At 36.5% G+C, this 26,696-nt stretch overlaps 1 protein-coding gene across 1 annotated transcript; it reads right to left on the minus strand.

The window, feature by feature from the left end:
* Nucleotides 1-2,597: 2,597 nt before the first annotated feature.
* LOC306848134 (putative G-protein coupled receptor 153) lies at nucleotides 2,598-25,932 on the minus strand. The gene is made up of 5 exons (XM_079382502.1): nucleotides 25,351-25,932; nucleotides 12,531-12,963; nucleotides 9,042-9,231; nucleotides 6,679-6,863; nucleotides 2,598-4,680 (listed from the first exon to the last, which is right to left on the minus strand). Exons 1-5 carry the CDS (start codon nucleotides 25,701-25,703, stop codon nucleotides 3,916-3,918), a joined length of 1,926 nt encoding a protein of 641 aa, XP_079238628.1. The 5' UTR covers nucleotides 25,704-25,932; the 3' UTR covers nucleotides 2,598-3,915.
* Nucleotides 25,933-26,696: the final 764 nt, after the last annotated feature.

Below are 26,696 nucleotides of genomic sequence, written 5' to 3' on the forward strand. Positions count from 1 at the left end.
AGTTTAAGGACAACACACTCTCCAGATTTTTTGTTAGTATTTTATGATTTGGCAAATTGGCACTCGTGGCATACTGAGAGTTAGGTTTGGGGTGCATCTTAATTACCTACAAATTGTATTTTTTTTTTTTTTGTCAGATTGTACTACTTCATATTAAAATGCAAACCTGTACAATACTTACAAATTCAAAAACATTTATGTTTTGTGGCCAGCAAACTCCACTGAACCCCTTCCAGGATTAATTGGAACAACAACTGAGAGCCTTTTTCTCAATGTTGGCGCCTCACTGTTGCACTTTGTCTTGTTGAACATTTAAAGTAAAAAATGTTGAAAGGCCAGTTAGTAAACCGTTGTTTAGTTTTCACTAATGTCATGGAAAAGTCAAAGCCTGTTGTTAAGAACGGGCTGTCCATATTGGCCATAGAGTTTATGTAGGTTATCATTAATTGTGGTGAGGCTAAACAATTGTTTCCAGCAGACTATTCAAGAGGGACAGGGGACAAAATCAGTTTATGTATCACCTGCTCAGTCAACACAAATACACCACACATCCAACTATAAAAACAGAAGATAATGAACACAAAACCATTTGTACATGCATGCAATGTTGTAGCAAAGAAATCCATTTGAAAATAATAAAGTAACTCACCTTTCATCACTGAAATTATTCTGTTTATTTCATCTTGCATGACAGCATCCCAGCCTTAGCAAGAACATATTGGAGGATGGACCTGTTTTAATCATTGATTAGTTATACTCTATATAATAATATATTGTAAATGCCTTAAAATATTAACCTACCATTAAAAAAATATTTACTGGAGTAAAATGAACCAGCCATGATCTTGTATATAAGATAACATAACCATGCTACTTGAAGGTGAACTGTTTTGAAAAAATGTTGTTATACTCAGGGGAACAACACTTTTAATCATGTCACCTGTATTTGGGTCTAATCATTTCAGCCTATGGACAATTTGATTAAGCAATTGAAGATCTGATGGGCAAGGCATGTAGGGCTTATTAGAGCATAATAAACTCATTGTCATAATTCAATTTTCATAAAAATGTCATTGTCATAAAATTCATAAATTGGCACCTAATCAATTTTAAAGATCAAATAATCGCTATTAAAAAATAACCTGCTAATGAAGAACTGCGTAAATGAGAACAGTCTGTCTGTAGACACTGATGGAGGACAAGTTGCATTTCTTCACAGAGTGCAGCAAATAAGACCATTAGAGACTATTACTTTACTCAAATAACTTGAATTTACCTGATTTCCAGTGAGCGAGTCATTTAGACAAAATCTTGGCAGAAAAGGAAGTGTCCAGCTCACAGCGCAACATATGTCCTCCTGCCATGAGGGACAGAAGCTGAACCTAATATTTCCTTGATATATATGTGTGGGTTTATTATATCATTCATGTGTGTGTGTGTGTGTGTGTGTGCATGTTTATGTGGTTTATGAGGACACAAATTTGTATAATGACATGGGTATGACAGAGGTATTACAATATGAAGGTGGTTTATGAGGACACTGCCTATGTCCCCGTAATTCAAAAGGCTTAAAAAACATACTAAATGGTGTTTTTTTGAAAATGTAAAAATGCACAAAGTCTCCTGTGAGGGCTAAGTTTAGGTGTAGGGTTGGTGTAGGGCAATAGCACACACAGTTTGTTCAGTATAAAAACCATTACGCCTATGGAGAGCCCCCATAAACCACAAAAACCAACGTGTGTGTGTGTGTGTGTTTGATTGTAATATATTTATTGCTTAATATTACGCAAATTTGTGCTACTCTACCGATTCATAAGCACAGTCATGCTCATTTGAACTGAACTGCATTGAATTGAACGACAGAGATGATCTGAGCAACAAAACATCAGTAATCAAAAACACTTTGTTATAGGCAGAGATACAAACGTTTAAATCTGTTCACTTAAGAGATTTTAACACACTTTTCATGAGTGCATCGACACAACACAGTCCTTGTAACCTCAGAAGTCATTTTAAAGCTTAATTAAATGACATTTTAACATATAAGCTTGTAACTGAACAGGTCTGGTTGCATTCATAATTAAATTATTCATAATACCCACTGCTCATTCTCACCATGAATGTAGGCTCAAATTTGTGTATCAAAGTGGCTTATGTTTCAGTGCTACATATCATTAGATAAATGTGAAATATGTCATATGTAAGTGGTTATATAAAACAAGGTTTAGGCCAGTAGTTAATGTATATTCCGTCAGGTACCAAATCTTTTTACAAATTCATTTTAAAGCCATCTCAACTACGATGTAGAGCATGACTGTCTTCAAAAACCAATGAGAAACTATTTAAGGGGCAAAAAAACTTATACAACCATCTGGAGTATATAGGAGGAGGAAGACTCTTGTGGATGCCCTTACTGTGTATTAGACTAAGGGGCAATCTGCAGGTTCCCACATGAACTATGAAGAATGTCCGAGTGGATCCCATGTGAAGCTGCCTAGGTATCAAGCACCATTTGATATTTCAACACCAATACCTGGCTGTATGAAACGTACAAAAGTGCATTCTGGCAGCGAGCAGATTTTTTCTTTTTTATACATGTATAAATGAACAAGAACAAATCATTTAAAAAGCTGATGTCTTGGGATACGTGTATAAAATCTGGTCATATACAACATAAAATACAGCAAATATCCAATTCCCATTCAGTGTTTATGTCTACTGTAACAAATCAAATTGCACCAGCTTTCAAAGGGTCCTATTCTCCACATGACAAAAGATTATGTCACTTATTTTTGTAAAAAGTGCATGTTGACTGCAGGCTATGGGTGTTTTTAAATAGTGTTACTTTTCATATCATACTTTGTTACGGGCTACCAGACAAATAAGACTGTAATCATGAGAATAACAATGCATCAGATATACATTTTCAATCATCACAAAGCACTTAACACAAACTCATCTGAAACATATCTGTGAAAAGAAACATTTTAGCCTATTGGCATACATGTCTGGATCTACAAAGAGAACCTTGTGCTTCAAAAATATGAATTCAAATGATATAACAAAATATATTTTCGGTTTACTTAAAAAAAATATTAAAAACATGCCACACCACCAGAAACAACAAAAACACATTTAAAGAGTTTAAAGCTCTGTGAGCTAAAATGTTATAAAGAAACGCTATATAACTTAATTACTTCAATCTTACTGCTAACCTTTTCCACAACCAAGTTGGCCTTTGTGGTTTTACTAAACGAAGGGAGTAAAATAACTGAGAAATCTGCAAAACAAGCTGTTTTGTCAAATTTCAATCCCCCTAGATTGCTACCTCTTCCTCTATGCTATGAGACAAGGGCAATTTGGCCAAAAAATAAGGAAAAATATAATTTGTTTGGCTAATATTAAGCATCAAAGACATATTTAAACATAAAAGTATGTTGGAAATAATTTTTGAACTCCTAGCCCTACTTTAGGGGAGAATAAAAAATTATTATATACAATTTATATTATATGTACTGTAGATCTACACAAAGTAATGGAACGTCTCCTAATTCCTTTAGTCAAGAAAGGCAGCATTTTGACCAGAATACTAAATTCCCACTGAAACGTAAAAGCTGAAATCTGTCACGGGCCTCAGTAAAAAGCTCATGTGTATGAGCAGAAGGCCTAGTGCTCATTTCGAACCATAAGTGTTGAGCTCCAGGACACTTATGTGCTGCTCAGCTTCCCTCGCCTTGGAGGCCCACTGACCCCGTAAATCCAGTCTGGTATCAGCAACACATAAAAAAAAGCAACGATGATGTCCTTATGCAATTCAAATCCACCACACTTCAAAAGTCCCAGTTCCTAGTTAACAAAAACATTCCACTTAGTCAAAGCTTTAACACTAATAAGCCCATCAGGGCCTACTCTTGCTTAGTTCGTGGATCCTACAGATGTCATATAGCCTGACGATGCAGATTGTGACTTTATAAAACTATTTGTGCTTCCTTTGCTTTCCCCTTTAGGCAGGTGCTTCTGGTCCACCCAAGCAGATGCATCTACCTGTCCTGTCCTAATACTTGAAGAAGACTGCTCCGCTGTCCGTGAACTTGGTCCCAACGGAACAAGCTCTGATGCACGCTTGTGCTCAGGGCATGCCTTCATGCCCGATCCTTCGCCAACGCTACCGTCCCTCGCCTTTCTCTGCAGATCCTGAGGGTTTTCACCTGGCGTGGCTCCTTTGCCATGCTCAGAGCAGCGTCTCAGCGCTTGAGGCTCGCGCTCAAAGTGCGTGAGTGGGAAATGTGGCAACAAAACAACGTGCTGCTCGAAGGTCTCTGGAACCAGAGAGATTGCGGAGGCTCGCCGCGGGCTCTTCATTGGACTAGCCAGTGGCGTCTCGTCAATGAAGTTAATCACTTCATCGCGGCTAAAGCACTTGAAATCGTCCTCATAACGCTCGACTCGTGGAATCTGCTTGAGCGAATGCATGTCCTCGGATCGCCTCCTTTTGCGATGTGGGTGGCTCTCCTCGTGGTAGGACCCCGGGCTGCTCCGACGTCTCTCGTGGTGCGGCGAGCTGTATTGCGGGATGCCAATGATGTCCTCTGTGGAGCCCCAGCGATGCAGGTAAGACGGGATCTGACCGGTGGTCCACATGTCGGTGTCGTCGTGAGAGTATCTTCTTGTAGGGGGCACCTGGAGTAACACACAGACGAGTGAACCAGGACATTTCTAAAAGCTCAATTCCGGCTCAAACTAAGGACCTCAAATTAAGGACCTTTTGCATCTCTTATATGAACTATAATGGCAACACAGGCCTGTTTTCACTTTAAAAGCACTAAATATTAAAATATCTGCCTTTTAATAGGGATAAAATGAAGTTAATATTCTTTTGCTGAGTTTAAAATCACTCATTCTACAAACAGATACTCACATTCCACATTGTTCTGAGAACTACACAGGAAAGACATAAAATGAGTTTTTAGTATTTAAAAGAACTTTAAGTACACTATCCAAAGCATACAGCACAAGCCTAGCATGAAAGCGACTGTATTGGTTAATGCAGGAATGAGACAGCCTTTACAAAGAAGCCCTAGATGCATTATGAGGACTGATTGATAGGTGTACTATACTCTGGCCAGTAGAGGGAAGCAAAGCATCATTAAAGCAATGGCATTCAGATTTTGTAACCTTATCTATTTAAACAGATCAACTAAATTTAATATATATATATATATGCTACAGGACTTAGGTTAACACTTAAACATTTTTACGATTTGGCCTCATTTAAGACTTGTTACTGAACTGATTTGAATGATATGTCTATTTTATAAAAACGTGTCATTTTGCTTTAAATGTACTGCCCATTGATTTAAAAAATGTGTTTTTAATGTTCTATAAGCCTGAATGGCTTGACAGCAAAAACAATATCAGCTTGTACTTCCCAATTATTATGGCATTCCAATACTCGATGATGATGATGCAAAACACTGGTGAAATTGAAAAAGAACATTGTTTCTACAGAAATAGTCGTTTAAAAAGTGTATAATCTTCTATATGAGACACATCAGCTTTGAGTTCTTTATCAATACGCATCAGTGTTTTTGTTTCTTTGCCAAACGTCTGTGAAACTAATCTAACACACACAATGTTAATGGTAGTTCAATAAACTTTGAAGAGAACTTCAAAAAGTTGTTTCGTGCAATGTATATTAGCAATAAAATCAGCAATGGAAAGCAGTCAAGCACTGCAGATTGCCTAACAAAGCTTTGGGAAGTGTTCAGCGTACACATTTATGGCATATTCTCCACATTTAACCTCCAAGTCCAAATTTTCATTCCAGACAGGCTTATTTTTAATAGCTGGTCAATTACTTACACACAGAGAAAAATGGATGATATGTAAAAGGTCAATGAAAGTTACATGTGGAGGTTACATGTAAGCGCTTATGGGCAGTATGTGAAGTAATCATTTGAATGTAAAAAGGTTAAAAGTTTGAAGTGAAGCATTGCACTGCTCTAAAACCTACTGGCAGCCTGTTATATGACTTCTTAATCAGCCTTTATAGGACTATTCCTTGTGGAAGCGGTTCAAATAATCGGATTGATTTTTATTTTCTTTTTACATTCAAAGGATCAATCTAAATTTGGGTTGTGCCATGACAGTTTAAACTCCTACACAGATCACACATCGGTTGTGCCTCTACAACTAACACAATTAGTGTCATAGTATAAATATCAAGGGAAGTTTTACAACATGATTAGTCAGACATACTGAGCATGTTTTTAATTCAGACTAGTGTTTTTTATTCATTTAAATTCGCAATGACTTCAAGCTTTTAACTTTAAAATATAATCTGAAAAGGCATCAGTGGCACTCGTCACATGAGCCCTGCAACAGTAGAAAAAACTGCATAAAAAAAATCCCAAGATACCACTGGGGTGAAGGAACAAAAGTGGTTGTTAGATCATATTTTCCAAAAAAAAAAAAAAGTACACAAAACAAAAGTCTCCTATTTCAATATCTAATAGGTCACACAACAGGAATGTAAAATAATTCCAGTATAGTGTTGACAATAATATAGTGACTATAATTTATTTTGCAAATACTGAGGTGGAGGGCCATTGCAGCATGCACATTTTAATTAGAAATAAAGAAAAGATCAATTTGAAAACAAAATCAATGGAAGTATACCTGCAAATAGTGCATTTTATCTTCCTGAAGCTCCCTCAATGGATAACCCTGGGGGCCCCCCCTTTCTAAGGTTGAGAACTCGTACTTGGCAATACGGTCTACCGTCATGATATCACCAGCAGAGCTATAGACAAACGGTCTGTCAAATATTAAGTCCGGATGAATGCCTCCATCCTGGCTGTTTTCTGCAAATGCAGAAAGCATGTATCAGGATTAAAAATCAGTGTGCGCAAAAGACACAGACAGACAGACAGACAGACGAATAGGTAAAAAAAGAAAACAATTCCCTTTTATGGATTTTCAGAGTCCACGTTAGAATTTGAGGTTCTCAAAAATTGCTTCATGTGAAATCATTAGGATCCACTGAAGTGTCTCGTATTGAAAATCACGACTGACTGTCACTGTTTGCTAATAGATTGCAGCTAGAGCAAACTGTCTTTTAAACATATTCCCCAAAAGATTGTTTGAGGGGTACAAACAATATATATTTTTTTACTATAAAATCAGTTGTAGGGCAATGTGAAATGCTGATCTTAAGGCAAAATGGGGGTCACACAGCGGGATGACAGATGAGATTAGCGATTAGCACAGGCAGCTTAGCATGCATTTGAGTGAGACAAGGAGCAACCCTTATACATACAACTGAGTTGAGTTACACAAGGTAAACCGTCTGGAAAGAAGCAGAGCACTGGTAAAATTATGATCACAGAATCCATTTCTTGCACATATTCCTTATGATTGCAAACTTAGAAATGGGCACATGCTAAATAGCAGGAGAGGTAATGAAATACAGCTAACAGCAAAGTCACACACTTAACACCTTACATTCATCAATACGTACTGACAGCCTCAGTTCACTAATAGTTTGTGATGAAGCATATTCATTATATAATTATCATGTGACCTCCAGAAAACCCCTTGTTTTTATATTTTTACATTGGTTTTTTACATGTTTTAATCTTAGCTATAAAAATTACATTGTTACTATAGGCCTATAGGCTACTGCAACCAAAATATATAATACCATTGTTTCTGCCAAAGTAGGCCTACTGTTGTTGCTGTAAAATACAATGTAATGTAATATGGACTCTTCTTGAAAGGGTGCATGAAGCTTTTATGTAATTTTGATGATAGCAGTTTTGTTGTAGTAACAATGCCTGTTGTAACGTTGGTATTTTGGCCAGTGGTCCTGCAAATCCGCCGGGGGCCGTTGGCCCAAGGAGTAGTGACATCATGCAACTCTGTGATACTTCACTTGAGAGCAAAGCAAATTTGCAGCAAAACTTCTGCAGTGGTGTTCACTCCAAAGGCATCTTAGCAGGTATTCCAGTTATATATGTATTTTTGAGTGTCAAAATATATTGAGACACTTTGATGAAAATAATATCCATCCATCTCAAAATGAAGGTCACATGATAAATCCAATGACTGTAATCATCATTGGTTGACCTATTCATGTTTTTCCCCCAAACACAGCAGTAATGAATGTGTTAAATTAATTAATAAATAAATAAATAAAAGTATCTATCCAATTCCTGAGACCAAAAACAAACAAGCTAGCAAACAAATGAATAAATTATAACAATAAACTAAACTAAAATGATAACACTTTACAATAGGGTTTCATTTGTTAACTATATTTAATGCATTAATTAACATTAACTAACAACAAGCAATGCATTTGTTACAGTATTTATTAATCTTTGTTTATGCCCATGTTAGCTCAGGTCCATTAAATTAATATTAACAGAGACAACTTTTGATTTTAATAATGTATTAGTAAATCTTGTAATCATTAAGTAAGATTAATAAATGCTTTATTAGTATTTTTCATTGTTAGCTTATGTTAACTAATATAGTAAATTAAAATTAACAAATGTAAACAGATTGTAAAGTGTTACCAATAAAATAAAATAAAAACCTTTTCTTTACTTCCTATTTCCACTCCCTCTCTAACATCTGAGGCTGTGTATGAATACCACTAAACAAATAATGCACACTATAAATACTACTTGAAATAAATTTAGTATGCACTATACATTCTGTGCATCTCTAAGATCATTTACCCTATGCATGTGACAGCAGGATGATCTACTATTGTCACCAAAATAAAAGCTCAATGCACCTTCTCTGTAATTTGACATTTTATTTCAAACTAGTAATCTCCCAATATCTTGCTGAGTGAAGTTATGTGACAACAATTAAATTTACAAATATTTATTGCTGTATACTGTGTATACTGTATATTGTTCTATATATTAAACACTGGTGTAGCAGGATGTAAGTAATACAGTATTATGTTATTTTGAACATAGCATTGCTTTTTCCTTGGAACATGCTAAAGGAAGCTCAGAGGTCCTTACCTTCGTCCACTTCATCATTGGACATGATGGCCACACATTTCTCCCAGACCATCTTGACGTCTGCTCTGTAGCGGTCACAAGCCCACAGGAACATGGGGAGCAGGATTGATTGTGCTATGGAGCACCAGAGGACACACAGGACCATCCAGCTGTAGGAGCGGTCAAATTTCAGGCTGGCAAAGCTCACCACCTACAATGAAGCACTGCAATTATTTACATGTTAAAAAGCAAATTCAAATGAAAACACATTCCTTCTGATAATATACAGTGGTGGCCAGGTGCGTCGCTGGGAATTCTGGGCCTTGTGCACTAACTTTGCTATGGAGGCCCCCCATACATCAGTTATTTCTATCTTTTGCTGTAGTGTGTCAATAGGAAATATCAGTTTACATTTCCAAACATTCATTTTGCCATTAATTGTAATAATCCAGTGAGAATTTTGTCTGACAGTAGCCAGTGCTTCACACAGAAATCTGATCTGATCATCATCCAGTCTGTCTGAAGTGACAAGAAGAAACAGAACAAACTGAGACAGACTAAATCCAGAAGAACTGTGTCTCCAAGATGCTTCAAGAAACCTACCTGCAAAGCTACAGTACTGCTAAAGGTTTTAGGCACTTGTGTGCCTAAAACTGCTGTAAATGCCATATATATATATATATACGTTCTTTAACTTCTATTAAATGAAATCAACATTTGGTGTGAGCATCCTTTGCATTAAAGCAGCTTCTGGATTTAGTCTCTCACTTTTGCACATACAATGCAGTTTAGTGTCTGAAAACAATGAGTTTGCACTTAAATATATTCTTTTGAAAGTGTAATTTTCACTGTAAGAACTCTGCAGGGATATGGTAAAGTTTACTTGTTCACAAGGGTATCCTAACAGAAAAATACAATGCAATGAAGTGCAAAATTCAAAATACAGGTAAAACACCTGTATATCATAACACTCCTTCATATTAATACAGTGCATCATACCCTATATTTACAGGCTATTTTTTGTGTACTAGCTGGATGAATCTCACAAACAGATTCCCAGGCCACATTTCACCCCAAGATAATACAATTATTATTATTATTATTATTATTATTCCTAAAATATTTAGCAAACAGTTTAAAAAATACTGTTCATTAAAATGCTAAATTTGGTAGGCTATTATATCAGATATGAATAGGCTTCGACTTTGGCCTCAATGCACAAGGCAACCATTATAAATCAACCGCTGAAGTTTGATATATATGAAGGATACATAACTGATGCATCTAAAAAAAAGCAATACAGTGATTTAATTGATGCTTGAGCTTTCACTACTTCATCAGACTGAAGAAATGGCACTCCAGCACATACAGTATGTCATTCTGAAGATCAGTTTTGATTAATCACAGATTTAAATATTAACTATACACTATTCTCAGACATTAACTCTAAATACAGTAAGCTGAGTCATGGATAAAACTCTACATTATGATTAATTCTATATCACAATTAATTTTTCACATGCATTATGCATACAGTCACGATACTGTAGGACACAGTTTAGCGATCTCTCCACTGAACTTCTCCTACTTTGAATGGCTCTCTACATACATTCTTCCACCAGTAGTTTACGACATATTTAGCTTTCCCCATTGCACTTTAAAACAGACTAAAGACTAAATAGAACAGAGGTAAAAGCTTTCCGTAAGATGTATCTTGTCACCAGTTTGTTATGTCTAGCAGCAAGGTTTAAAGTAACTAGTGATTCTACGCATACAGAAACCACATTACTGGTACTGTCCAAGAAAAACTGATTCACCTACAGGAAATGCACATACCATGCTAAGATTCAGATGGCCATTTACAAAAGGCCTATGAGGAGAACAGCAACAGGGCATATATCATCTATAAATGTTTGGGAAACCCAGAGTTCCTTGACACAGAACACTGACCTTGAATGACTAGGCTATACATACTGATGTTGGTGGGGGGAAATAAATATGTGAAAACGAAAAATCCTAATTAATAAATCCTAATAAAGGGAGACACCAGCTGGTGAAATGGCTGAATTGCATGCATTAAAAATTACTACGGATAACAATACAATAAAAAAACTATATGAATGAATAGCATAGCAAAACCATTCTAACACCAGAAGAACATACAAACTCCACACATTAAGGCTTAAGGTGTATGTGGCGATGACTGCTGCTGGAGGCATTCACTTATTTCTTGTTTCATGTGTGGGATGAGATGCCTGAGAACTTTCCGACCTGCTTGTGTTCCTTCTTGTGACGTATCTATAGTGCTAGAAGGTTTACCAAGCCTCCTTTTGAACCACTTGAGTCAACTTCAGATAGAATTCTGACTCTCAAGACAATCTTGTTATTGGCGTTTACATCCCTTAAGAGGATTGTTGATTTACAGGCTTTATCAATGAGCCTATGCTGTATGGATTTAGTTTTCTGTCTGATGAAAGTTTTGGTCAATAGGAAGGTTGCTTCTTCTCAGGCATTTATCCAAGGTTACATCTTTTGGAGGGCATGTGTGTGGTGGCAGGATGTTCCTTCCCAACACCTTTATCAGATTTTATCATCTGGGCACAGATTTGACTTCTGCTTCTGGGGTTTTATCTGTTTGAACAGGTGTTAATTCATGTTCCTCTATGAATCTGTGTATATGTTCACTTCCTGATGAACTGGCAGTCACAAAATATGGCTTATGTTGGCTTATATTGGTTATGTAAGTAATCCTGGGTCCCTGAGAGGGCTTCAGACAGTTGTTACACATGGAGGATAACCATAGCATCATCTACTGATAGACTTGGACATCAGAGGAAAACAATGCTAAATGCAAATAAAATGTAAGGAAGCAAAATAAGAAGAGGAGAAAACTAGGTCTTCTAAAATTGTTGACAACAAAAACTGTGCATCCAATCTAACTCTTCAGTACAATTACTGGCTGGCATGAGCATTAAACCAATGAAAACCTAGAGACATTTAGATACCAAACGCAAATCAAAATCTGAACACATCGCAACAAACCATTAAAAAGGAAACCACACTTTTGCTGTTGTATATATTTTCTGTGTCAGTTTACCTATTTTGTCATGTCTGCAAAACCAGTTGAAAACCTGGTATACATATATACGGAAATGTATAAATGTAGAATATGGGGGTAGCGCTTTCTTCTTCAAAAAAGGGCTTTTATGCCTGAATTTGTAACAGATTGCAGCGAGTTTTCCTAAATGAAGCATATGATATCGGATCATTATAATCAAAACCACTCTTTTCATCGATAGTACTCAAAAAGTCAATCAAGGCAACTGCCCAACTCATATTCCTATGCAAAGATAAACAACACTTACACTTACATTTCACTGCTGGTTATACTCATATTGTGTATGTGACGAATACAAATCTTGAATCTCCACCAATATCCACTGAAACCACACTAAAGACTGCAGCCCTTTTTGCGAAATCATGTTCTTTTAAAAGAAAGCGAGCACTCACCAATATGGGGAATCCAGTTAGAAAGTCGTATATGAAGACTATTCCACTGATCAGATAGGTGATCTGCAGCGATGTCTTAATGGGCTCGGAGCCGTCGATGGATGAGCGCCTCTTGCCTTGGGCATCCTCCACTACAATGGTGGGCACGTTAAATTTGTTCTTGTCCACGTTTTGACCCATCTGGATAGAAAATGTCTGGAAGAGGGCAATTCCAATACAGATGACGCCCATCACCACACTCCCGCTGATCAGCAGCAGGAAGCAGACGCCGAAGCCCAAGCCGATCTCGGTCACAATGAAGCGACAGTTGTCGTGGGTGTAAAAGCGCTCTGTGGTATCATGCCAGCCCACAGCTGGCAAGGTGGACAAAATGAACGACACCATCCAGATACCCATGACCGTATGGACAGCCTGCTTTTTGGTGTTACTCAGCCTGTTAGAAGATAAAAGAGATTAATGATTATAATGCTAATAATACTAGAATGAATATACAAAGTTCTGGCATGAAAACTCTAGATGGCGCAGTCCGATAGGTCTAACTCAATCTGACCTAATGAAATCATTATCACATGGCACAGCTGATTGGTTTTCTCCTGTATCAGTAGCCAATGAGCTCACTGCTCAATATACAGCTTTTGCTTGCTGTAACAGTTGGCAGCGCACTTCAGAACTGCTAAAATCAACATCTAAGATAAGTGAATGCTCTTTTAAACCATAACGCTGTGTATATTCGCGTGGTCTGAATACAAAAATGAGCAACCATAAACAAGTTTAAACTAAGTGTCATGTTAGCAGTTTGCATTGTATGCATTAGCGAAATATTAAGCATATTAGTCAAGTCAAGTCACCTTTATTTATACTGTATAGCGCTTTTAACAATACAGATTGTGTCAAAGCACTAAACAGAATCAAATTGGAGGATAGAGTGTCAGTAATATATAATAATAAGATTATCATTGTCTAGCTCAGTTTAGTTTAAATAGTATATGTGAAATCAAATTGATGATAATCGCTAGCAGCAGCATTTTGCATCTGTGTTTATACAGCTGGAGCAAAGGCAGTTTAGAGCATGTAATCACTCTGAGGACACGCCGATAGTAACGGACATGAAAACAGGTTAAACGAAATAAGCATTCTTGAGTATGCATTTCAAGTGGGGTTCACCATATACAGCAGAGTATTCTCAATGTTCACGTTCATAATTTCTCATTTCTCAGGTGGATGCTGGGGTCTTATCTATCAGATTGCAACATATGTCCATTTTGTTAATTAACATTACACACAGTGCACGTCCAATTAGAGTTAAGCAAGTTGGTGTGGTAGCCCAGGCACACATAGTCATAGGCCACTAGTGTTAAGCCGGTCAGCGTGGTAGCCCAGGCTCACATAGGCATAGGCCACTAGTGTTAAGCTGGTCGGCGTAGTAGCCCAGGTTCACATAGTCGTAGGCCACCACTGTTAAGGCAGTCGGCGTAGTAGCCCAGGTTCACATAGTCATAGGCCACTAGTGTTAAGCCGGTTGGCGTGGTAGCCCAGGCTCACATACTCATAGGCCACTAGTGTTAAACCGGTCGGTGTGGTAGACAAGGCTCACATAGTCATATGCCACTATTGTTAAGCCGGTCATCGTGGCAGCCCAGGCACACATAGTCGTAGGCCACCATTGTTAAACCAGTCGGCGTGGTAGCCCAGGCACACATAGTTGTAGACCACCATTCAAAATATCTGAATAACAAAAAATCTTAAGAAAAGTTAAACAATACATTTCAGTTTGGCAAGATGTTCAGAAAAAGCCCAACTAGTAAAATCCGTACAAGTTTATGTAAAAATAACACGTTAACTAATGTAGGTAAGAATAAATTACAGAAATGATCTTCTCTGCTGTATAAAGCCTGTCAGATCGCGATGTTCTTCTTAGGAAAATTCCTCATAACAGGACTTATTTCAAAAACGATGAAAATTAGCGAATCTATTTTTTTGTATCTAGATGAGGGTGTTTGCACGCAGGTGACTGTATATAATGAGCTCAGAAACGGGACTGTACTTCGCTTTAGTTTCATAAGGATTACATAATCAGAGAATATTTGTTTTCGATTTGAATTTGTTCATTTAAAAGTAGACACTTCAAGCTTTCAGATACGGGAAAGAATGTACCTATCTTTAGTTTCATACGGATTACATAATCTGATAATATTTGTTTTTGATTTGAATTCGTTCATTTAAAAGTAGACACTTCAAGCTTTCAGATACAGGAAAGACTTTACCTCGCTTTCATACGGATTATAATCATAATCAGAAATGTTCGTTTTCGATTTGAATTCGTTCATTTAAAAGTAGACACTCCAAGCTCAGATACGGGAAAGACTGTACCTTGCTTTAGTTTAATACGGATTACATAATCAGAGAATATTCATTTTTTATTTGAATTCATTAATTTAAAAGTAGACACTTGAAGCTTTCAGATACGGGAAAGACTGTACCTCGCTTTAGTTTCATACGGATTACATAATAGGGATGCGCGGTATACCGATACTGGAAAAATACCGGCATATATTATATTTCAAACGGTACGATATCATAATTTTGCTCAATTCGGTATTTCATATGCTGCTGTTGCAAAATGCACCTGTAGGTGGCAGTGCTTCCCAAATTGCTGCGCAACCGGTAAATGTGACAACAGAACAACGCGATGGATCAAACAGATGAAACTCAGCGCACCCAAAATTAATAAATAAAGAGAACAGTAGAAGTGAAATATGGCATTACTTTGGATAAAAAACAGATGACAAAGGTGAAGGAACTGGCCTTACTGCACCTGTATGCAAGCGTTGCTATAGGCCTAAATCATGTTGCCACAGGAACGCATCAAATCTTTTTAAGCATTTGTCGCTTGCTCATCCTGATCTTTTCAAAGAATTAAGAGATCGACAGGTGAGTGCGTCATTCATAAATTCAGATTTGATTTGACCTTTTATTTACATCTGATCAACGCACATTCAGATGTAATACAGTAAGCGCAAATGTGCAAGTGAGACACGCTAGAATCAATGAAGTTTTGGTCACGTAATGCATGCACTTGCATTTCATACAATCAAATTTTAATTGGATATGAATTGAGCAAGAGTTTTGCTATATTAATTTTAGTATCAATGATAAGAAGGGCATGTTTCTGACACGCTGCCGACCACTAATATGAAGCAAGTGAGAGAGTGAGATTTATATTTAATGCTTTTTCTTTGGTTGAGTCTGAAATCTGAAAACAATCTGAGAGAGAGAAATAATAACATGATTTTGAACATTACTTTGACTGTTAGAATAACACTTTACAATAAAGCAACATTTGTTGCATCAATTGCGCAACTTCAGTGCAATTTTTTCTCTTCAAAATGAAACCTATGTTTCCGGTAGGTTTTTTTTTTAGGAGACATTTCGTTTGCACTGTGTTTGCACTGAAAAGATAAGATTTGAATATATTTATAATGCAGTTAGCCTATTTTGTTTTTCTCCAACATCAAAATGTAACCTATGTTCCCTTTAGGTTTTTTGTTACAGTTTGATACAAAGGTATTAACATATGAATCTGTTTTTATTATTATTATTAATAATATATATTTTTTAATTCACTTATCTTTTGAGGCTGGTTATTTGTCACCTATGGTATCGATTTAATATCGATACCGAGGTACTACATTCTGGTATCGTACCGAAGCCAAAATTATGGTATCGAGCCACCCCTATTACATAATCAGATAATATTTGTTTTCGATTTTATTTTAATTTGTTCATTTAAAAGTAGACACTTCAAGCTTTCAGATACAGGAAAGACTGTACCTTGCTTTAGTTTCATACAGATTTATAATCAGAGAATATTAATTTTCGATTTGAATTCGTTCATTTAAATGTAGACACTTCAAGCTTTCAGATACGGGAAAGAATGTACCTCGCTTTAGTTTCATACGGGTTACATAGTCAGAGAATATTCGTTTTCAATTTTAATTAATTCATTTAAAAGTAGACACCGTGCACCCTAATTGTTTTGTTTATTTTGCAAAAGCACAAAGTTTTGATGTTATTGTCAGTGTACACAAATAAAAGTAGGCCCTTTTTTAGATTCAATTGATTTTAGTCTTGTCTGTATCTGACTATGTAAGGTTTCTCTGTGAATTAGGAAAAACTCAAAGTGAACGGTCTGGTGCACAGAGGGTTAAAGACGCTGCATTCAATTTTATCTTTAGAAATTTAGATTTCAAATTCAATATTGATTTTAGAACTGTTGAAATTATTTACTGTATGTCAGGCAAGTACTTTATAAGAAACTGTAATTGGCTTGTATTGTATTGTGTTCTGTGTCTCTTGCTTTGTGGGGGTTATTCATATGTGTTATATGTGCAGCAGCAGTATTTCCTACATGCTCACAGCAGCATGTTGTGGATGTATTGGCAGTAGCAAGTCTCGGTACTTGCTCTGCCGCAGCAGCAGCAGCGTAGCAGAACTATTCCGCCAAGACCAAATACATTAACATGGTCATGTACATTACCATGCCAATCCCTCCGAGAGTTGTCATGACAGAAATACAGAGTTCTGGCATGAAACTCTAGATGGAGCAGTCTGATAGGTCTAACTCAGGGGTCTCCAACCTCATTTCATTCGCGAGCTACTTTTCAAAAATGAAAGCGGCTGAGAGCTACCAATGTTATACAGTACTTAAATCTCTTAAATAATATATCAATCCAAATTGTTATACACGGTGTTGTTAAAATGTGCTGGAAATATTAAAAAAGTACTGATACACACACTGAAATCATTTTACCAAGTTTTATGACAAAAGCCAACAAATAAAATTAGCAGCACTATGTACTTTTTGTTTGCATAAACAGTGAAATAAAACATTTAAAAAATCATGGCCAAAATGATAAACTAACAAAAAATATTCAAACATATTATCTACTGACGTACTACATGTTCAAATAAAGATTTGACCATTTTTAAAAATAAAATTATAACATATCAGCCTTTAAATCTTTTTTTTTAATAAAAGGATGTAATTTAATAAAATTTTATCTGCTCCATAAACAGTTCTACATAAGCTAATGTACATTCTAAAAATCTCAACACTTCTGATAACAAGGTAGGCTATATTCCATTGACCGGTTAAGATTTATAACAAAAATTTGGTCTGATTTTCACATTGGTCTGAACAAAAATATGGCAGACAGACTGAATGAATTTGTAAATCCACAGTTTGACAGCAGGTGGTGCTTATGAACTGCAGAACAGAGCTGTTTCCACAGTAAGCAAAACTGTGGTGAGCTTCTAAACTAACTTCTAAACAAGCTTTATTACGCATTACACGGAGAGAAGATGGAAAGCAAATGCCATCAAAACTTTTCTGAAGACAGTCAGTTTCCTATTATGCATTCACACAAATAATGAAATCATATATTCATTCATATAATTTCCCTCAGCAGTCTACCTTCAGTTATGTTTTCACATAAAATGAAACTAGGCGTTGCACCTGCGTGAGACTCTTAATAACTTTGATTAAAGCTTTTCAAATCGCGATAATCAAATATGGGTTTAATGATAATTCAAATACGTAACGGGATCATTAAAATAACCTCATGGCTGATATGTCAATGTGTCTTGGTGAGCTACCTCCAATCAGGCCACGAGCTACTGGTAGCTCGCGAACGACGTGTTGGAGACCCCTGGTCTAACTCAATCTGACCTAATTGCATCATTATCACATGGCACAGCTGATTGGTTTTCTCCTGTATCAGTAGCCAATGAGCTCACTGCTCAATATTCAAATACATGGCTTTTGTTTCCTGTAGCAGTTAGCAGCGTTCTTCAGAAACCCTCCACCTCCCCAGCTCCACCTGTATAGATCTGCTACGAGGTGATGCATGTATGCTATGTGGGGGTTATTCAAATGTGTCATATGTACAGCAGCAGTATTTCCTACATGCTCACAGCAGCATGTTGTGGATGTATTGGCAGCAGAAAGTCTCGGTACTTGCTCTGCAGCAGCAGCAGCGTAGCAGATCTGTTCCGCCAACACTAAATACATTAACATTGTCATGTACATTACCATGCCAATCCCTCCGAGAGCTGTCATGACAGAAATATTAGTTATATAAGAGGCTAATAAAAATAGATTACATCATTGAGCTAAAAATTCATTTCTAACTGTGTTCTTGCCACATCAATACACCAGTTAATTTTTACTGAGGATGGTTGTAAAAACAGGGTGAATTGTATCACCATCAGTTAGAAACCATTTACAAGGATGAAATAAACATCAAATCACCCCGCCCACTGTTATAACTCATGTATTAACCATCACAGCACCCTTTTACCATTACATATTTACACAGTGGGAAACTTCGATCAATGTTTTTGATAAATATTGCAAACAAACAAATGAGTTACAGATGTTTAAACAAAAAGTGTTACTGCCATCTCCCGTCTCCCCTATGTAACGCCCATCTGTCAAGATAGAATCAAGTTCCACTCTGTTTTTTTCTTTTTTGGAATGTTCAGTTTAACTCGGAAATATGTCACATTACAGAAGTTGTAAATAATGTTCTATGTTGACTTTTATGTTTAACTTTATGCTTAGAGCACAGCGCTGATTAGAAATTTCCTTGACTGAATAACATAATACTAAAATATTTACTAAAAAAAAATAAAAAAATTAAATATGATTTATGGTTAAAGGTGGAGTGCTATCTGAAGTACTGTTCATTTCTAAAATACATTTTTCATAGTGTTCTGTCAGAAAAGAGGAATAATGATTTTTACCCGTAGGACACAGAAGTTCCAGTCATCATTAACATTTTGTTTTAATAGTGAATGCAGTCAGTATATGTCAGTTATTTTAATTAGTATTTTCCCTCAACAAGAGCCACAATTTTCTAAAAAAATAAAATAAAATCACAATCATAATTCACAATTCCTTTCTGTGAAGATGTGCTTTTTAGTGTACAAAATGTTCTAAACTTACATTTTCCGTATTGTTTAATCATTTCTCTTGGTTTAAACCAGGGGGTCAAGGTTTTAGCATGTTGGCCACTGTAAATGTCATACTGCACCATTACTTATGAAAAATATGTGTGACTAAGAGTATAAGTCACATACAGCATGATGTTAATACATTATTACATACTATTTATTTTTAAACTAACACAGAAGAACAGGAAAAGGTTTTTGGAGTGTTTAAGTTTTAAGTAAACAAAACATACTTACGCGGAGCCCTCTGTAACTAAAATGTAATAATAATAAATTTAACTTATACATCAATCAATTAAGGCATGTCCCTATCTGTGTGTGGTAAGATGCTGGACCATTTGAAGTTATGCAAAGCCTCCAGTTCTTCGAGCAGTGAGAAAAATCTCCTATGCATTGCAGAATGACTATAAATGATGAATGAGGTTACATATGGTGATCAGTACTCCATTCATAAAACGTGTGTGTGTATGTATATAAATGATTACTGAAAGAGAATAAACGTTGGCATAAACTATAGACAGTCCTAAGATGCTTATCCATGCCCATACAGGCCTCGACAGTGTTGTACAGCAGACAGCAGACATTGGTTTTGTTCATATGCTCGTGAGCTGATTTGTTGACTACTTCCTACATTGGCAGCATCTAAATGAATCTGAACCCCATAGGTGACCAATTTGAAACACTGTGCATAGGCAGTAACTGGTCCTCAATGTACAACTACTTCAAGAAGCTATTTGCTATTTTTAATTACGTCCATCTCAGTTTTTTCTTAATGAATGAAATAAATGTATTGACTTTTTAAAGTCATTATTTAGCTCCAGTCAGTTCAGTAAATTATGAATAAATTCAAATAAATGATATTAATCATAGATTAAGTGTCTTGTATAGCTCAACTAAGCAAGCCAAAAGTGGCAATGGCAAGGAACTCAAACTCTAACATGCGTAATGACAGAAGGAATGTACATTAGTTAATTCATTTTGACAGTTAAAGCAAAATTAATTATATATATATATACAGTATATGCACAAATAAATAAACATTTTCAAATAAATATTAAATATTCTGACCTTGTGATTGAGTTTCCCTTCTTCAACTATGCAGACTAGAACTAGCCTTTCACTAGTGAAATTGAACTTAAGGATGGATTTATTAGCACGTCAATTCAAATAAAAATGTTTTCATAAATGATTGCAAAGATAATGGACGGATGAAAATAGCTGCTTGAACTGCGTGACTACCATTTTGGCAATGAGTAAAACATGAGGATACTACAAAGGTCAGAGTTTAACTCAATAACATCTAAAACATACACAAAATAACACCACCTAGTGGATCTAAAATAATACGCTAGAATAGTACACTCCCTGCAAGCTATCTGTAAGATGCTATCATTAAGCAGACTGAAATTAAATTAGCATTAACTATTCATGAGACAGTAGGTCAGCATCTGAGAAACACTAGATGATCCTTCTTTAACCCTTTTTCATCTCTGTTCCCAAGGGCCACACTGATTCTGTTTTTACGGAAAATAAAACTTAAAACTCTTTAAATATACTAACAACATCTGTAAAATTGGCACCAGATGGCACCATTGCTCACACTGTTAACAAAAATTCAAAATTCAAAATTTTTGGCAGAGATGGCTGCCAAATAATAACTAAAATTAATAAGTAAAATATCCTAATTTAATCCTAACATTAAATACTAACAGATCTCTTAAGATCTCAGCATCTTTACTTATTACTAACTAGATTGACTTCATTTCATACAAAATTTCTTGTTGAGCATTAACAGATGTTTAGATGTTAATGTTTTATTGAAAATAATAAAGTTTGATGTCACCATGAAGGTTCTTTCATTTCTTAAACATTAGGAATTCTCTGTTTGCTTTAACTGTGTGTTTCTGAAGTATGGTCTAGCAATGGGAGAAGTTAACCTTTTTGAGGCTTCAAGTCAAATCAACTAGTTGACCCTCTGCTGCGAGTATTATGGGCAGGAAATCTGATCAATCATAATGCAGAATTAATGGCTTTACATTCCATGTTTGGACATGAACTAATGTGGTTAGAATGCCCATTTTCCAAAATGTGTTTTAAAAACATCAAGTGATGAAGGTTTGTGAGGTCCGTTACAGCAAACCTCTGGGCAAACCTCTACTCATTTCCAGACCATGCTGAAGCCAGTGTGAGCCGACTTAAAGTGCCTTGCTTTTTTAGTTGAATCTAGGACAAGCCACCTTATTATAAACACGTCAAGTTCTTTACCAGTCCTTCGATTACAGGAGACTTCCAAGCCCAATAGTTCTCTGGACTATAATTCAATTTTGTCCAGCTGTCAGAAGATCACAGCAAGGCAGAAATTATGCGATCTCAAACCTATCTGAACAAGCAGCATGGGACTGATTGTGATATGAGGGTGACTGACCTGTCAATTTACGGTTGTCTGTTGGAAATGATTCATCATGCAATATGGAGTTTTCAGATTCAGAGTTCCATCTGAAATTTTCTTCTAAAATGAGCATTTTTGTCAGGCTCCTATGTTTATGTTAAGTTATTTCAGACCCTATTCATTGCAATTAAAGTGAAATTACTGAACTTACACATAGCAGCCTGATAAAAATGCTTATGGCCTTATGCTTATGGTCAAATTTGAACTTTTTGCACTCAAGATATAGGCATAATGGCCCACACCTAACAAAGTTGCTTTACAGCAGGGGTTCCTAAACTCGTTCCTGGAGCCTCTGCAACACTGCACATTTTGCATGTATCCTTTATCAATCACACCTGATTCAACTCATCAGCTCATAAGTAGCAACTCTAAGACCTGAAATGGGTGTCAGACAAAGGCAGCAGCAGAAAGACATGCTAAATGTGCAGTGTTGGGGAGGCTCCAGGAACGTGTTTGGGAACCCCTGCTTTACAGTATTATAATGCCATCTTGTGGCCAATTCTCACAAGATTTGGTACACAGCCACATCTTTGCTGCATCCCAGTTCACCCACTTATACTACATCCTTTAAGTACTTTTTGTACTTAAATAAAAAATAAAAAGTACATACTTTTAAGAGTGTAGCAAAAGAGTAGACAAGCTTTGGGACATACTAGCAAATCATAATATTGCGGCTTTAACGGACGCATCCTGTCACGGTAAACTGGCCTGTCAATCATCTTGTCACAGTTAATATCCTCCACATTCATTTAATTTAATTTCCTACTGTATCACAGAGAAAAGAAGAAGCACGCTGATTTGCCAGCCATAGGTTTTTATGTGGAGCACTTCTGTGCTCATATTTTTGTATAAAGATGCATTTAAAAGTAATGATCAAACAGATATTTATACCACGGATAACATATATATATATATATATATATATATATATATATATATTATTATTATTATTTTTGATCAGGTTAAATGTTGATTATTAGTCACCCAAATCTAAACCTCCCTACTTAAACATCAGTATGGCACATCCACCTATTTTTTTTTTTACGCTTTTTATTCGTGTTTGTATTTCTGAACTGAATCCTTCTCCAAAGCGCAATGGATTGTGGGCAATATTAGCCATTTGAGTGTGCACGCACGTGTCAGCCATTCTGATTTTATGTTTTAAGATTCAAAATATGTTAGATTTTGACCCACAAATATACATGTTTAACTTAATGATACAGCTGCTGAATTACAAGCATTTTTTTTCAGTTGTAGTTCCCTCTATGGTTGTAATTTCATGACAACTCGGCATGTGTAGCCTACTGAGAATGTCCTGTTGTCTACGTATATGAAGTTTCATTAAGTTGACATTCGGCCAATATTGTTTGACAGATCACTTCGTACAAATGGGTGATGCCTGACCATTTAATTTGCTTATATCTATTTATATATGCTTTGATGTATCAAACTTAGTTTGGTAATATTTGTCATGATAATAAGCATCAAGTTTTGTTTGAATTGCACTAAAAATCTAGGAGGCGTTGAAAAAAAAAACAGGGTGCAATAAAATATAAATGTAGATATAAATGTCTTTGTAGTGCTTGACTCAAGGATTGAGAGAAAAAAAATGACTTTAGTCCTTATGGATCCAAAGTTCTGAACTAAAATGCAAATGTACCCCATGGGGTCTTCCTCATCAGTCACACCCAAAACGTTTTGCAGTCACCACTAATGAGCTAATCATTTGAATCAGGTGTGTTAGATGAAGGAGACATCCAAAACGAACAATGTGTTGTATAGCAGCAGCATATCTTATATACTCACAGCAGCATGTTTGTGTATGTATTGGCAGTAGCAAGTCTGTATACTTGCTCTACAGCTGCATAGTTATCAGAGCTAGTCTGCCAAGACCAAATACATTTTCCAATTTCCTCTGAGCAAGTGTGGCTCAGTTCAAGAAACAGTGCAACCACTAAGTAAACATTAAAAATGTGCTTAAATGACTGTATAGTTCAAATTGAATTTAGAATTTTGGAGAATGGGCCAAACCTTTTGTATTCTAAAAATATAGGATTTGAAATGATATCTAAACAAATAACCATGCATTCAGATGGTCTGAGAACTGTTACTTAAGATAACTGATAACATGAATGTTCATGTATGAAAACTTGTTAATTTCCTATTAAAGCCCATTTCCACTGAGAGTGAATAATTACTATGAAATTTGTGCTGTTTAAACATAAACAGCAATGGGCACACAGCACCAAAACAAAGCAAACAATGATCAGTTGTGTCATGGTGAGACAACAATAAAACAGACAAGCAATTTTTGTCCTCTGTCTTGTGCAGTTGTTTTGTCGTCATTATTTATTTATATTTTCCACCTCTACAGTATGATGACAAACATTGATTTTAGTGCTTCTTCTCATTGTTTGCAATTACACCCTAGAAAAGCATTCATTTTATGAAGACCATAGACATAAGTAATAATCACGTGATGGAAAAAAAAACACTCTGATGTCTCTCCAAACAACAGAGATAAAGCATTTCTGATTAAAGGAGAGTTGCCCTCCTTTAGTTGTAGCTCCAAATGAACTGACTGCCAGTCTAGAAAATGCATCTAATAGTCTATATTTATGTGATATTGTCAATGGCAGGCCTTTTTCCAGCGGCTTAAAACCAAAATTCGGCATCAACAAGGTGTTGTTGTTTTATATATAGTGACAGATTTGACAAAAATAACAAAATGAGTTAAATTAATTTTCGTTCAATAAAATTCAGTAAACCACTGCTGTCAACTGTCCCCCTGAAGCCAATCCTAAACACAAATAAGATCTAAAACAAAGGAACTTGTTCACAGTATTGTTTACATGCACTAATTTTTGTCAGTCTGAATGAACCCTAAACTTTGCAATCTGATTTACATATTCGTTAACGTGTGCATGTGCATTGCTCAGCTGCGGAGAAAACCACTGTAATAATGTCACCAGAGCTACCACTAGCATTATGGCCATTTTCCCAAACATTGTGTTGAATCTAATCTAAATCGGATCGCACTGCATCATAAAGGGGTGAATCGTATGTTATCGCATCAGTAGTTGCTTCATATCTTTAATGTAACGTATCGTTGGCTATGCATTGAGATGCATTTCGCATTGGCCTCAGTTAATGGAGATGCACATCCCTACTAGATATTATACTGTTTAAGATATGCATTTGCTGACCTGTTTGAAAACTCCAAAGAGCTTTGAAGTAACTGAGTAATAACTAAGTGTAACTGAGTGTAACTGTGTGTAATGTGTAACTGAGTAATAACTAAGTAGTTAATAATTTCCCACTATAAATAAAAAATGTCTTTTATTAATGTCTTTGGCTTACCTATAGTTGACAGGCCAGCGGACCATCCACATGCGGTGGTAGGACAGGGAGGTGACGGAGAAGCAGGTGACCAGAGTAAGGGTGTAGAAGGTGGAGACAAACACCTTACAGAGTCCTTCGTTCCACTCATAGTTGGAGTGCTGTCGTCGCAGCTGTATGACACAATACATGGTGATAGGGATACCCATGTTGAGGATGTGCGTGCCAGCCAGGGTGCAGATGAGGAATTCCAGAGGCTTCCACTTCTTCTGCTTGGCGCTCACGCTCAGGATTCCCCAGGCGTTGGCCAGGATGGACACTCCCGAGCAGACCAGCCATGCCAGTGCGTTAGTGCTGATGACCTCATCGTTCATGATGGAGCAGCCGGCGAGAGCTGGAGGGGGGTGGAATGGCAAAAGGTGTGGGATTAGCCGCGGGCAGATGCAGGTGCAAGGCCCGAACCGGCATTCCTACAGGGACGGGCAGTCCTTCCTCCGGATGTGCTGAGAGGACGGGGCGAGGGGCACAGCAGCGTGAGGGGGCAGTGGATTCGGGCAGAAGAAGAGCACATGCACTGAGAGCCAGTCCATTGCCGTAATAATCCTGAAAAAGAAAGGAAATGACAGATCTTGAAAAGACAGATACGACAAGAAGAGACATTGGAAGACATAAGGCGTTTTCGCATCTTGTACTTCTAGGAACTAGCCAGCAGGGTGGTTCCTAGAGAACCAATTTCACTCTTAGGCTGTTTTCCTGGTTGCATCCGCACTGGAAGCAGGAACTCTGAAGCGGCCGACAGCGACGTCTTTATTCACGACATTTACAAACATAGACCTTTTTCACAAGATTGTATTGATGCATTTCAATGGTGATCAGCATCGTATGTGACCCTGGACCACAAAATCATAAGGGTACATTTTTTTAAATTAAGATATATGCATAATCTGAAAGCTAAATATATAAGATGCCCAGTGATGCATTGTTTGTTAGGATAGGACAATATTTGGCCGAGATACAACTATTTGAAAATCTGGAATCTGAGGGTGCAAAAAAAAAATAATAATAATTGAGAAAATCGCCTTTAAAGTTGTCCAAATGAAGTTCTTAGCAATGCATATTACGAATCAAAAATGAAGTTTTAATATATTTACAGTAGGAAATTTACTAAATATCTTCATGGAACATGATCTTTACTTAATATCCTAATGATTTTTGGCATAAAAGAAAAGTCGATAATTTTGACCCATACAGTGTATTGTTTGTTGGCTATTGCTACAAATATACCTGCGCTACTTAAGACTGGTTTTGTGGTCCAGGGTCACATATTTAAAAAATTTTTTTAATGTGTGTACATTTATAACACTATA

The sequence above is a fragment of the Barbus barbus genome, assembly GCF_936440315.1.
Source record: "Barbus barbus genome assembly, chromosome: 28".
Taxonomy (NCBI): Eukaryota; Metazoa; Chordata; class Actinopteri; order Cypriniformes; family Cyprinidae; genus Barbus; species Barbus barbus.